The following is a 14,345-nucleotide window of genomic DNA, read 5'->3' as shown; positions in this document are numbered from 1 at the left end:
GAGCTGAAAACTCGTTCCCTTCCCCCCTCCCCGGCCTTTCGCGATGAATATATGCAAACGGCCGAGTCTCGGCTTCTGGGGTATAAACACGGAATCGATGCTCGCCACCGTCGAGGATCTCGGAAATTTTATCGAACTCGAATAGGATCTCTGAACGATTTAATTGAAAGTTTTATCGTGCTATGCTTTAATTGTTCCCGAGTGGAAGCTGCGGAAATATTGGTTTACGTTCGCGACTTTTACTTTCTGCGGTTGATTTTATTTATTTATTTTTTTATATTATCTCCGAAGGAACTGGGAAACTTGCCCCAGCGAACGTTCTTTATCGATTTAGGTTTTATAATCGCGTTAACATCTGATTTGATACAATTCAATATTCCCCATAAAAATGTCCGCTAGGTTATTCCATCGCTAGGTCATTATTTCATTCGTTATTGTTTCGATCTTCCTCTAATATCATTTAAATGGTAACAATCAAATTCGATATATTTGATACTAGCTTCCAGTATCTATATCGTAAATATAGTAATTTTTATATCAGTAGAACTATGTATATGTTTTAGTGAGAGATGCCTTAAAGTGCGCACAGTTTTAATTGGCGTAGGGATATAGCAATGCTTCATGGATGATGCACTTTCGAGTGCTCGTTAAAGCTTTTATTATAACGTTCATGCAGGAATAGTAACGTTGTATGAGGTACGCACTGTCAGGTGGTTAATAGAAGTTTCGCTAGTAGCACAGTGAAACGCAAGAACTCGGGCATCATCGTAATGCACACCTATCACACGTTTTATCGTCGCATATTAATTACGGTCCAGTAAATGAACAGGCCAACAACCGCGCCTTTGTTATGCTTTCTTGTTCACTTTCACCGGCTAAATGTCTTTTTTCTCAGCCAAGAACATCATCGTCAATTTTTATTCAGCGTTACCCTAGTTTCGATTGGCAAACTGTTCATATGCGTAAATAGAACGTGTCCTATTTTTTTTGTATTTATAATTTGTTTGGTGCATATTCTTTCATAATATCATAATAAAAGGAAATAAAAGAAAAGGAGCGTTAAAAACAGAATAAAATAAGAAAAATTAAATAATATTAGTATTACCTTTTACAATTACTTTTTACTGTATTTATCTCGATTTTAAAGCAAGATAATAATAAAAGGAAATATAATAAAAGGAATGTGAAAAACAGAATAAAATAAGAAAAATTAAATAATATTAGTATTATCTTTTACAGTTATTTTACTGTATTTATCTCGATTTTGAAGTCGCCAGACCTAAATTAATCGGCTTCCGAGCCATTCAACTATTAGGAACACTTTGAAATTTCACTTTTACCGAACCGTACAAGGATACTTAATTGTCAGGAGGATGGAAAATATCGTGTTCACGGCCGTCGAAGCTCCGAAGTTCGAGAAAAGTTGCGCGCGCGCGCGCGTGTCGAAGCTGATTCTCGGCAACCGGTTTCCGGGGCGCGCGAGTTCAATTTCATCCAAGAGCGAGCACGTTCGTCGAAAAGGGGGTGAAGGGGGGAGGAGCGGGCGGCCGAGGAAAAATTGTTTTTATTGTGAAGGGCCCCGCGGGGGAACGATAGTTTTTTCAGGGTCACGATGCAAAGCCCGACGATGATGCTCGTGCGGATCAGCCGAGAAAATCCGGCGCGAAGGGTGTAATCACGATGATTCGACGTGTTTACCGGTGGCGTGCCCGTGTTACCCACCGTGGTTCGCGTGGATCCGCGTAGAGTACCTGCGATTCATCGCGAATTATGTCATTTACGGATCCGTGATGAATCGCGGAATCGAACCGTGAACAGATTCGTGAATATTTTACCGGGACTAGGATCGTTCAACAGGTCGACGACCTCGTATTTCGCACGACGTCTATGGAACCCGATCATTCGGGCTTCCGATTATTCTATTTCAACCTTCGTGCAATTTTTTTCAATTTTTTTTAGCGATACTTTAACAGTTTATCCTCCGTAACAATAATGTTTTCACAGGTTTAAAAATTAACTCTTTGCACTCGAAGCTATTTTCATTGTATTCTAAACATATTTTCTGATCTCCGGTATTTCTATTTCATATGATTTATTGCGATTTGTCCGTGTGAAATTGTGTTTATTGGCGAGTACGATACTTGTTATTTTATCAATCTCTAAATATAAACGAGTCTGGTACTATCACATATTATTTTGAGAAATAGCAATTTTTAGTGGCGTCTCTCGAGTACAAAGAGCTAATTCGTACGTTAATCTGTTTTATTTTAACTTCTCAATTTCCATTTAATTAAACAAAATTAATTTCGTGAAATTTTCGACGTGGTTGCCATGGCGGTCAAAGTGTTCAATTTTCGGAATAGTTTACACAGAGATGCGAACGCACAGAAACTCCATAGTAGTATTATCAGAGAAACAACAGATAACTCGGCGAGGATAAATCTATTTGCCACAACGCGATACGTACGCTTTCTTTTTAACAAACACTTATCGCGACAGAAACCGCGGCGGCGGCGGCGGTTTCGGTTTGTAACACGGTCTGACCGCAATCCCTAGCAATTAATCGCGCGCAATCTCGCGGCTCGGGATTTCTTTTTTCATAAATCGATCACACATAAAAATACTCCGGCCGTTTATAAAGCGATACATTAATCGCGTGATAGGCGTGTGTAATGCTTATTAACGGTGTTCGCGTTCCCGCGTCGATCATCGGGGATCGATAGAGCCGAGGTCGAGAGGGCAGATACGCCGATGATCGATCGCGCGACCTCGCCGCGATCGTCAAAGCGGCTTCTTCGAGTGGGCCCACAGCTGATCGATGATCCAATTTCGACACGATTTACGATTCCCCGATTTCGACTACTGCTTCGCTTCCTCGTGCGTTAAACAACGAAAACTTTGTATGTCGTGTCATTCATTTTATATTACAAATAATTCAGAAAAAAATGATAAAAATGTCGCAGCACCTGACAATTAGAAAATTCAAGAATGAGCATAAATTAACCCTTCGCACTCGAGTGAGGCGCCAATTAAATTATTACAGACGCTTCTAAATAATTTTCATATTATGAAAACTTAGATTTCAAGAATTACTAAAAGTAAAACTGTTGTCGCATGAGTTAAAAGATTCAATTTTATATGCACGAAATACATTTTGTCGTATAAAATGGAAATGCTATATGTTGGTTAAGTTATTTTAGAATTTCAGTTCAAATGGCTACGAGTGCAAAGGGTTAAGAAATAGAAGCTGTTTTATATATTTAAAATATTAGGAGAATATCTTTTTTTAATTTTAGCCAACAACGATGCGTTGTTGTTTGACATTAAAAGGGTTAATCGATTTCGTCGAGTGTTAACCCTTTGCACTCGAAACAATTTTAACCGTGTAGAATAACTTTTCTGGCTTGTAGTATTTTTATTTTATGCAACAACGTGCACTTTTAAGCATATGAAATTTATTCTTATGATAGTTTCACTATTTAACATTGTTTCTAAATTGAAACTTTGATGAGAAGGTATAAAAATGATCTTCTTGGAACGTTATATAACAATTTTAGTGGTGTCTCAGAGTCACCGCTCGAGTGCAAAGGGTTAACTAGGCCACAATAGCTATCTACTTTTCGAAATACAGCGGAGAGAATCCGAATAGATAGCGAAGATCGTCAGATCAGTCGGATATATTGAATTCGAACAATTCAATTTGCAATCAGGTAGCAGCATGGTGCCGGGGACGAAGTCGCGTCATCCTTGGAAGTCCTGGCGATTATCCACGCCGTGGCGCGCATTTCCTTGACGCGGTTTCCTCGGCGCGGTTCATAATGCCGCGCGATTCACCGTGGGAATCTTCCGATGTGTACCGTTGCGCCGTTCTCGTTCGTTGTCCCGTCAAACGAACCGTGATTCCATTTACCCCTCGCGATTGCCATCTGCCGGCGACGGGGGTGGTTCCTCGACGGAAAATCATCTCCGCGACGCGGCGCATTACGCGGACGGGAATCGGCGCACGATTCCGTCAGCCGCGCTTTCCGCGATTGACGACAATAGCGCGCATCCAGCTTCCACAATTTCAATTTCCATTTTTCATTTATCAATAATATTACGTTATTATCATTTACTATAAATTCGTGACAAATGGGTATATTAAGTGTCAGAATTCAAGTCAGTGGTTCAAGTAGGCTGGCGTAAAGATAGCGAAAGAAAAAGGGTTAATGCATGCACGAAAAAAAGCGCACGTTAAAAATACCATTTTTTATTATTTACGATTTATACTAATTATAGCTGTAGTTGTGAACTTTCTTCTTATTGTGAAGTTTTAAACATTTTGAATTATGCTCAGTCTTCGGAAAATAAATCAAATAAATTGCTGCTGTATTCGGAGGAACAGAAAATATGTTTTTGTGAGACTGGTGAATATAGTTGAGTGACAATAATATGACGATAATTAACAGATGAAGTACAAAACAGTGGTGACGTCAGCAAAAATTATTTAAATCGTTATACCTTATTTTCATCTTCTTACAATGATTAAAAGATAAATGATTGCGACATTACCTTGCACAGTTTTTATTATCATTATAATATAGAAATTAATTATATCGTTGTACCTTATTTTCAACTTCTTACGATTATTACAAAATAAGTGACAACGAGATTACCGTGCACAGTTTTTATTACTATCATAATAGAATGCAATTAGTCAAGTTCAAGTATAGAAAAGGGTATTTAGCGAGAATTGCCGCGAATTCCGCGAAGACAGGCTTGATCTATCATTAATGGAAAGTCCCGATCACGCACTCACTGTCCACCTGACTCACGAGCGAAATAGTCGCAAACCTCGTGACGCAATTGCCGAGCAAAAAACGAGTTTATTTTCATTGGTAAATCCGTCGATTCGGTCGAGCAAACAAGAAAAAAATTGCACGGCCGTGAGTCAGCTGCGGAATGGTCGTTCGCCGGAAACGGCCTACTGGAAACGCAACGAAATTTCCGAACGTAAAAAACAAGAACTGTGCGCAGAGAGGAGAGAGAGAGAGAGAGAGGAGATCGATCGTATGTATAATTAAAAATAACAGTACGCCGTAGTCTGCTTTACACGACACAAACAGATAAGGATCTACGAAATTAAGTCTCGTGGGACCGGGACAACGGTGGATTCTTCGTTAACCGGAAGCTAATCCGTATTTCTGGATTTCTCGATCATACCATTTCTTATCATTTCGTAATTCTTGCATTATAATCTTAATGGCATTCTTACGGTTGTAGTAAAAATAGCTCGAAAAGCGTATATTTCTTTCGATATACATTTTTGTCGACGTCGAAAGGGCTAAACGCCGTTAAAAAAAGAATGCGGCAGCTTTAACCTCTTAGCTGTGTACGACGAGTATACACGTCCTAAGAAAATCGCGATTTTTACATTTTATAACAAAAATACTTCTCCTACGATTTAGATCAAAATTCGTATAAAGCAATCAAAATCCATCTTCAATATATATCTTCGCGGTTAAGTGGTTAATCAGACTAAGATTCGAACGTGAGAAAAATCTGTACGGCCGCCAAATTATATACTTGCGCAAGATGGGAAATTCGAACGGGATGCGTACACGCAGTCGTAAACAAAATCCAGGGAACTCGAGAAAGGACCTTGGAAACAGCGGTAATCGGTCGAAGAAAGGGCCGCGGAAGTTCGAGAAGAACGGTGGAAACAAAAAGATCGGCGTTTCCCATCGAACTGACCGATATTCGATCTATCCCACAAAGGCGCGTTGGTCGCCGGGGAAAAAAACGGAAGAGGTTCGACGCGGTCCGCGGAGTACACGCGATCGTTCCGCGCGGTTATTACAATCCCTTCGAAGTCCGTTTTCGAGTACCTCGGAGTTCCCCCCCACCCGAGTCACTCCGAGGCACTCCGAGTCCGGGGAACGTGGCGCTAACGGTATGCCAGCGCGAAAAAACGAAATCGCTCGGTCAGGGTGACGGATGGATTAAAAATTACAATCGCGGACGACTGGTTCGTAATACGCGCCATAGCCGGACCGTGAGAAACCTATCCGTCCGCCGGTGATTTTTGCCCAGCGATCCGTGGATCGTGACTGCAGCCGCGCGGCCGGTCGCCCGTCTCGCGGAGCCAAACGCGGTTTCGGTTCGTTAGCGGATTAATCGCGGCTCGAATGAAAATGCTCCCGGACGTTTCTTTCTCACGCGTTCGCTCCTTCGCGGTGACCAACCTCTCTTGATCATCTATCAGGGATTAGACCGGAAACAGGAAGAGGAGTCGGTCTTCCATAACTGTAGGAAAGTTTATCGCGTGGTTTGTGGAACTGGTTCTTTTTCACCGCGATCCAACTGATAGAGAAGTACTGTTCGTTATTGCTGTTCCGCGGAAGAATTTTCCGCGGCAATTAGAAGAAAGCGGTTCTAACCTGTTGCGCCCATTGTCAGGGGACTTCTGTGGAGAACCTGGAATTTGCATGGAATTTATTTTGTAAATAAACTAAGCGACATTTAGAAATAATTCCACTCTGGTGAGATTTCCGAAAAAATGACCGCAGAAACGATGCGTTCCGCGTAAAAATTGCGCAACGAAACGAAACTAAAAAACGTAGGAGGGAGTCTGGATATATTGCACAATAGATATTCATTAACACATGTCATTACCTTAAATTTTTATTTATGCATGTTTATTTATAGCAATTACGCATGTTTAACATGCATTGTCGAACTGCGGGATTTATGCACTTGTAACAAAAATGAATCGAGAAACCGAATTTGAAAATCATCGTCAAAATCTAAGAGTACCGAACAAGTACTCGCTTAGTGTAGAAACATGCAACTTTCGTTATCTACATTATGCAGGTCTTATGAACTTTTGGAGATGACGACTCGTCAATTCAATTGTAAAATAATGCACGTAGAAGTTAACCCTTTGTACTCGAAACCATTTCAACTGGAAATCTAAAATAATTTTCCTGCTTATGGTATTTCCATTTTGTGTAACAAGATCCATTCCATTCGAATGAAATTGAGTCCATCGACTCGTATAAAACTTACACTTTTCACAATTTTTTAAATCTAAGCTCTGGCGATATCTGTACAAATAATTTTCGAACGTGCTGCAACAATTTTCATGGCACCGCAGAGTCGCCGCTCGAGTGCAAAGGGTTAAAACGGTGTAAAGCTTCAAATGTAGTTATCTAGCTCGATAGACCAAGGATCGGCAACCTGTTCACCTGGAACAGTAAAGACGGTCTTAGCCGGGCGGAAAAGTCGTTCGCGCACGCAGTGCTGCCAATCGCGGCCGGCAACTGCCGAGGGAAATGGCCGCGAAGCCTGCAAAAGTCTTCGACGACCTCGCTATCGAGTTGCTTCCTGTTGCCGGGCATTGTTCGCCGTGGTTTCGGCGCGCATCCGCTCGCGGAGAAAGCGTGCTCGCTTGAGGACGCGTCGTCGCGCCTTCTGTTGCGGCCGCTTCCGCCACCGAATGTGCGGTTTCCGGTGCGTGGCGCACGTACGATATCGACAGCGATACCACCGCCGTGTGCCCGCATATCGATAGTCAGTCTGAACTGGACTGTCGCGAGTGACGGTCGTCGGCTTCGCAAGCTTTTCGTGATTTTTTTTTTCCCCTCGTTTCGATCGATCCGCGATTGTTTCTTGCCTCGTCAGTTTTTCGACAAACCTGCGACGCTTGTTTATACCTATTTCGTAGTTTATTGTTTCTTTTTCATACATTGTGACACTGACCTACGTGCGCTAATTATCTGGGTCAGTCGGATAGAATTGTTCTTTGACATCGATAGTGACTGTGTTCTTGTTTTGGGCAGCTGATTCTCTTGTGCTAATTTTTATTCGGAATTCTACCATTTGTTGTTACCAACGTATTAATTCTTGCGAAGAGTTTCTTTGTCTTTTTTTGTTAAATTTTTGTTCTGCTTAATAGATATTTTATTTAATTAATTTTTTCCCGGTTTTCATTTTTGTTGTTACATTTTTAATCTGGTCCGTGTCAGGTCTTTTATTTGTTTCGCTGAATTTCTGAACTGGACAATAGGCATTTTATTTGTTTCTCATGACATTTATTGAAAGAATATTTCGTTGGCGGCGAGATACTTTATTAATTCATGTTAATTAATTGAGGAACCACAGATACTGTTATCGCGGCCTATTCAGCCGCTTCGCGCGCGATTTGTATATTTTCATGTCAGTATTGGAGGAAATAGATAATACGGTATCTCCGACGGAGGCCTAATTGAGACTTATCAACTTCCTCACGCGTTACACATATTAAATCGTCCTCGTCGTTCAGCCGTACCCAAAAGTGTCACGAAACTACGAGAACCGAGCGGTGTCATTAAATCTCACCAACCACGATTGCCCTAAATTTTTAAAAGCGAATCAGCACGTGCCTGCAACAAGAACCATATTAAAAGAAATTAACTGTTCAACATAAATTGTATCACCAAATTTTGTTTCGGCGAATTTACTAAAATTATTAAATATTAATTAATTTATTAAAATTCCTATATAGATTTTTAGAATAGGCTCTTTGAAAGTATATAAAATATTTCTTGTATGAGGAAATTGCGAGTCACCCTAAAATTCGGGGCTGGAGAACCGGCTGTTCTCAAAGTGCTCGATCGGTTTAACGCTACGGGAAGGGTTAATTGCCTGATGCAAATCGAATCCTCGCGAGGGGTTGAAAATCCGGCGCCGGTTATGGTATCCCCGTCGCGCACGGATCCTGATTGCACCCTGGGAATATCCTGGCAGTATTCCCGCATTCCGGGCTGGCAAGCCGGAGTTATGAAACGCCGAAGTGGAAACGCTCGAGCTGCTTCGAGAGGTGGTTTTGCATTTCAGTTTCTCGATCGAATTCCATCTTTCCTTTCTCTCTCACTCGCACTCTCCCTCTCTCTATCTCTATCTCTCCGTCTCTCTCTTTCTCTCTCCCTCGCTCTCTATCTTCCTCCCTCCCTCTTCACCGCGATATCCGTCTTGCATCCCTTCCCTCTCCTCCTGTTTCGCGGCTTTTGTTTCGCGACTGACTCGGAGGAATTTCCCGGCCGCGAGGTGTACTTTCCTTCCACGAGTTTTCATCCGTGACCCAAACACTCCGTTTACACGCCGAAAAACGAAAACCAGAATCCGCGGCCGACCGCGTCGCCGATTCGTGGAATTTCGTCGACGACTAGACGACCGAGCGCAGAATTATTGTAATCGCTTGTAATCATTATCCTCTTCCTCGCGAAGTTAATCTGCTGTGCATTAAAACCGATAACGTTGGATTACCTTGGATTTTGCAGAAGTTGTATGGGGAAAGAACACGGTATTTCCTGGGAATACCGAACATTGGAAGTGATAAGTGGATGCAGAACTTTCAAATTTCAGTGACGCACGATTTACAAATTGAAACCGCTCGTTCGACGGGATAGCGATGGAAATATCATGCTCGTTCCTTGTAAATTATTAATATATATAATTAATTTAATATATTTTATTAAATAATTATTATATATTAAACAAAGAATCGTGGACATTAACGTTGTAGAACTTACTGTTTGCTCGACCAGTTGCCAGCGTGTGGCTCGGACAATGCTGTCCGGCCGAGCATTAATTATCATCGTGGAATTTCGGGTGGGAATTGGGTAATTTGATTTAAAGCGCGGTCCCCGGATTGACCTGGTCCCCTCCTCTGGTCCTCCTTTCGAGTTCCCAGAAGCGGATCTCTCGATCCTGGATGGAACAGGCTTCGTGCTTCAAATAATTCGGATATCTTGGATCGTTCTCCGAACAAAGCAAAAGCGATTTCGAATCGGTTAGACGTTCGAGCGTAGATTTTTAACGTGTGGCTCTTCTTTTAATTGTTACAGCACCAAGATCGTCGAGTGCAGGTACCAACAACCTACCACCATTGACGTTCCACCAAGTTCATGGTGACAATATCCGACTGTGCAATGGCGGGACCATCGCCAGAAGACACGAGAGCTTCTGCAAGGGTGTCACGTTCAGCGCGAGACCCGTCCGAGTCGGTGAAAAGGTAATTACACGTTCGAATCAGCGCCACCAACAAATAAGCTCTACTCTTAACCCTTTGCACTCGAGTGGTGACTCTGGAGCACCAGTAAAATTGTTCTATCACGTTCTAAGATAATTTTTATACCAACAAAATTTACATTTAAAAGATTATTAAATAGACAAGATGTTTATGAGACACAAGAATCAATTTCTTATGCATAAAAGTGTACTTTGTTACATAAAATGGAAATATTATAGCCAGGAAAACTATTTTAAATTTACAGTTAAAATAGCTTCGAGTGCAAAGGATTAATGAATGCAGCACAAGTTCAACGCATTGTTTCTTTGTCCACAAAAATGGCGATGAGCATTTAAGAATACAGGATAATGCAGTTGTTGATTTTAGAAAAAATGCAATGAAACTATATCCGAATTCTTTATTGTCCAAACAACATTATTTATTGCACACGTTAATAGAGATTTAGTTATAGTCTTTTCAAGGAGATTAGTTGGCAGGTTGGAAGAAGTGCACGGTAATTATAGTATGTCCATTGAAGAAATATGAATCTTCCGACTGTTAGGAACCAACCATGAGCTCGAGGTTTAATAGCTCTGCAGTCGTCGGGCAACGATTACGCGAATGTTACGTAGCCAATTTTATTTTACACTTCTCGCGTTGATTATACTGGAACCGAGTAACTATTGTATTATCTAGAGAAACTAAAGTAATATTATAATTATAATTTAATTACTGGTAGAATCGTTTGCGTAAATAAATTCCTTTACATTTATCGAACAAGACGTATTAAATATTTTTACTCTATTATTCTGTCATAATTATAAATTTTTTTATTCGACAAATAAACGAAATAAGAGGTTAGAAAAGTGAAATATCTCTTATTCGATGAATATAAAGTACGCCCGAAAACAAATCATAGGCACAGCAATTGGTCACCTACCGGCTCCCGCTACCCTAAGTCCATTTATCATCGAAGAATTCCAGAGAAAAAAAAAGGGAATAGGTTCTCGCCCGTGTTCCACAAAAAAAAAGTTTCCCGCGTCTACTCTCATTGCAGGATTGCCGCCGATCTCGTCGGAATAATTAATCGGCACGAAGTAGCCGGCCGTTTTGTCCCCGATGGAAAGCGCTCGCGGCAACCGGGCAGAAAAAAAAACTCGCGACGGCATTTTTCCGCGTTTCCTCGTTTCCCGCCTGTCGCCCGGCAAATCGTATACGCTAGAGCGGCGCTTAATTGTGAGAATCGGGTGACTCTTGTTCCACTCGACGACGCCGCCGCCGTCATTTGCATTCCCTGTCTAGTAAACCGTGGCCGACCCTGAAGAGGCCAGCCATCTCTCGCCGCTAGTCGACAGTTTAGCGTTTAGGTATATCGCTTGTCAACACAACCGCCGTCCATATCCAACTTACTCGTCCGCGGACAGTTCTGCGTAGCAACCGGCGTGTGCTCGATCCGCTCTCCTTTCGTTCTCTCTCTGTCTCTCTGTCTCCGTTGACCTATCCGTCTCTTTGTTCCTCTCACACTCTCTCTGTCGCTCTATGTATATATGTATCTCTATCTCTTTCTATTTCTATATGTCTCCCTCTCTCTCTATTTCTCTATGTATCTCTATATCTCTCTCTATCTCTCTCTATCTCTCCCTCTATTGCTCTATGTATCTACCTCTATCTATCTCTCTATTTCTCTATCTGTCTATCTAACCATCTATCCGTCCATTTATCCGTCTCCGTCCACCCGTCCATCTGTCTCTCTCCCCGAGGAGAACTGTCGGAGAGCGTGGGCGAGGCATCCGAAGGTTCCTCGTGGATTTCACTAAACACCTTGGGATTAGATTTTCACGGGGAACGATCCGCGATCGCTGTCGCCGATCGATCACCGTGGGCGTTTATCGGCGATGATTGGTGTGTCGTGTACGAGTCTCCCAGCCAGGTCTCCCGGACCTCTGGGATCGATGGGTGGAGGATGGATTGTCTTATGCAACGGCCGAAGGACTTTCTGCGAACGCGAGTGCGTTTGTTTTCTCCGATAGTTTGGTTTACGGCCCGTAGCAGTCGCTGCAGTCTCTAAATCATTAGTACGGGGAATTGTTCATGGGCGGTACTGTACCTGTTCACGTATTCAACAATCATGATCGTAATAGGGAAATACGTTCGTGTAGTTTATACACGTGGGAGTACAGGTATTCGGGGTCGAAATCGGTAAAAAGTTCGAGGTTCTTTATTTCTTACAAATTTCTCTCTTCCTGGCTAGCTTTGGTCATCCGGTCGTAAAAATGTCAGGTTATGTCAGGTTTTCATTTGATTTATCTTATTAATCGCGAAAGATATTTAATATTTAAAAATTTATCGGCTATCGGCCAATAAAGTGTTAAGATAGTTGATTTGCAAGGAGGGCAAAACGGTGTGTGACTCAATTAGCAAGACACAGTAAGTGCGGGGATATCTGCAGTTTACTCGTGTAGATTGGTAGAAGCGTGATATATCCGTGACAGAAATTAGCTGGAAACAGAGCCAATCGTAATCCGTCTCGTTCGTAGACGAGGAAACAGCGCAGCGACGAGAAAACAGTGACTTCCTCGACAAGCTTCGCTACAACCACCGATCCACCATTGTCTCAAGCTCCAGTTTCTCCCTCGAAACCGTCCACGGATCGGCCCATTCGTGTCGCTCCGACGTTTCGTAGCCGGCCAACGGCCGTAAAAACAGCTGTTCGAGAAGACAAAGCCGCGGTAAAGACTTTCCGTTCTACGAAAAGGAACATTGTTCGGCGTAAAACCCGATATTTCGTAACCCGTTTCCCCACCGCGTCGACTATCGCCTTTGGAATTTCCGTCACGTCCCGTCTCGTGACATAACGTGGCCGAACTTGGTAGCGGAAAGAGCCATTTCGTTCGCGAACTCGCCGAAAAGTTCGTCATCGTACCCTGGACGCCATTGAAACGTGTTAAGAAACGAACTCCCGCGTTCTTGCAATTTCTCGTCGCTGTGAACGTCGCAGCAATTATTCGATTGTTGACGTTTGTATACCGGGACATTTCGTATTTCGCAATTGAATTAAAATTCTGTTCTCTTTTCGTCGATATTTATGCAAAATGTTCGAGTTCTAATCCTTTGCACTCGAAGCCATTTTAACTGTAAATTTAAAATAATTTTCTTATCTCATAGTATTCCCATTGTATGTAATAAAGTGCACTTTTATGCATACGAAATTGATCCTTGTTGCTCATATCATCAGTTTCACTATGTAATAATTTCTTAAATCTAAACTTTATTATAAAAATTATCTTGGTACGTGATAGAACAATTATAGTCGTGGCTAATCGTTATCCGGTATTCCATAATTCTAATATACCATTTCTTTATCGAGAACATTTTCGCGTTAGAATTTGGCCCAATTTCCTCCGTCAATGATATTGCAAATACCTATTTCCATCGTCTACGTAGCGAAATTTTAATGGGACCGGTATTTTTTTTTGACACGCTGGTTCGACGTAGACGTCGATCCAAATTGCGTTACTCTACCAGAAGGAGATCGAAACGCTGGTTTTCGAGAAGTACGAAGATTGATGCGATTCCTCGGCGTCGACTGTGAATCGGCACCATAGACCACCACCGGGTTTAAATTATGCAACGCCGCGATCAATATTCGCGTGACACTGGGGCCGGTGTGTCTCGTTGCGGGACTCTCGTGATCGTTGAAAATTCAATTCTGTCTGAAGTCCCTTCATTCCTCACGATTTCAATCGATCGTTCCATGCAAATTTCTTGTAGTTCACGCTGGAATCGTTTCAACGCCTAGATTAACTCTCTCGCTGCTTCGGAAGCTTCCTCCAAGAACTTTATATCGCGAGTTCAAATGGTTCGAAAGATGGCTGATATTATTTTCTTCATTTTATGGAAAAAATTATAATGAACAATGAAACCATTAGCACTCGAGTGGCGACTCTGCGGCGCCATTCAAATTGTTGCAACACCTTCCAAAATTATTTATTATTTATCACCAAAGCTTAGATTGAAATATTTGTCGATCGTGTAATTGTTATATGAGTCACGTGACTCGATTTCATGTGCATAGAATGAATTTTGTTATATAAAATAGAAATACTAGAAGCCAGAAAAATTATTTTAGATTTGCAGTTGAAATGTCTTCGAGTGCAAAGGGTTAATACAAGTTTTCTTTCGTATTAATTGATTTAATTAGTCTTATTCTTCATCGAACTGGTCTATTTTTAAGTCGCCTGCCGCACGTCTATCTGTCTCGTGTCCCCCTAAATTGAATCTAATTGAAAACGTTTCGAAATTCTTATAGGCATTG

At 41.8% G+C, this 14,345-nt stretch overlaps 1 protein-coding gene across 6 annotated transcripts in view; it reads left to right on the top strand.

Annotated features, from left to right (window-relative positions):
* Positions 1-14,345, top strand: part of Neur (E3 ubiquitin-protein ligase neur) — a 132,455-nt gene that overhangs the window by 111,804 nt on the left and 6,306 nt on the right. For 5 of the 6 annotated variants that reach the window (XM_078177292.1, XM_078177289.1, XM_078177293.1 and 2 more), the window contains exon 2: positions 9,867-10,033. In XM_078177292.1, the coding sequence (XP_078033418.1) occupies positions 9,867-10,033 (167 nt within the window). Of the gene's footprint in view, positions 1-7,587; positions 8,840-9,866; positions 10,034-14,345 lie in introns of those variants that run through there. The other variant, XM_078177290.1, reaches the window with a different exon arrangement.

This window comes from Augochlora pura, chromosome 3 (assembly GCF_028453695.1).
Source record: "Augochlora pura isolate Apur16 chromosome 3, APUR_v2.2.1, whole genome shotgun sequence".
NCBI lineage: Eukaryota > Metazoa > Arthropoda > Insecta > Hymenoptera > Halictidae > Augochlora > Augochlora pura.
Note: the sequence above shows the minus strand (reverse complement) of the source record. Positions and strands in the feature narration are given on the sequence as shown.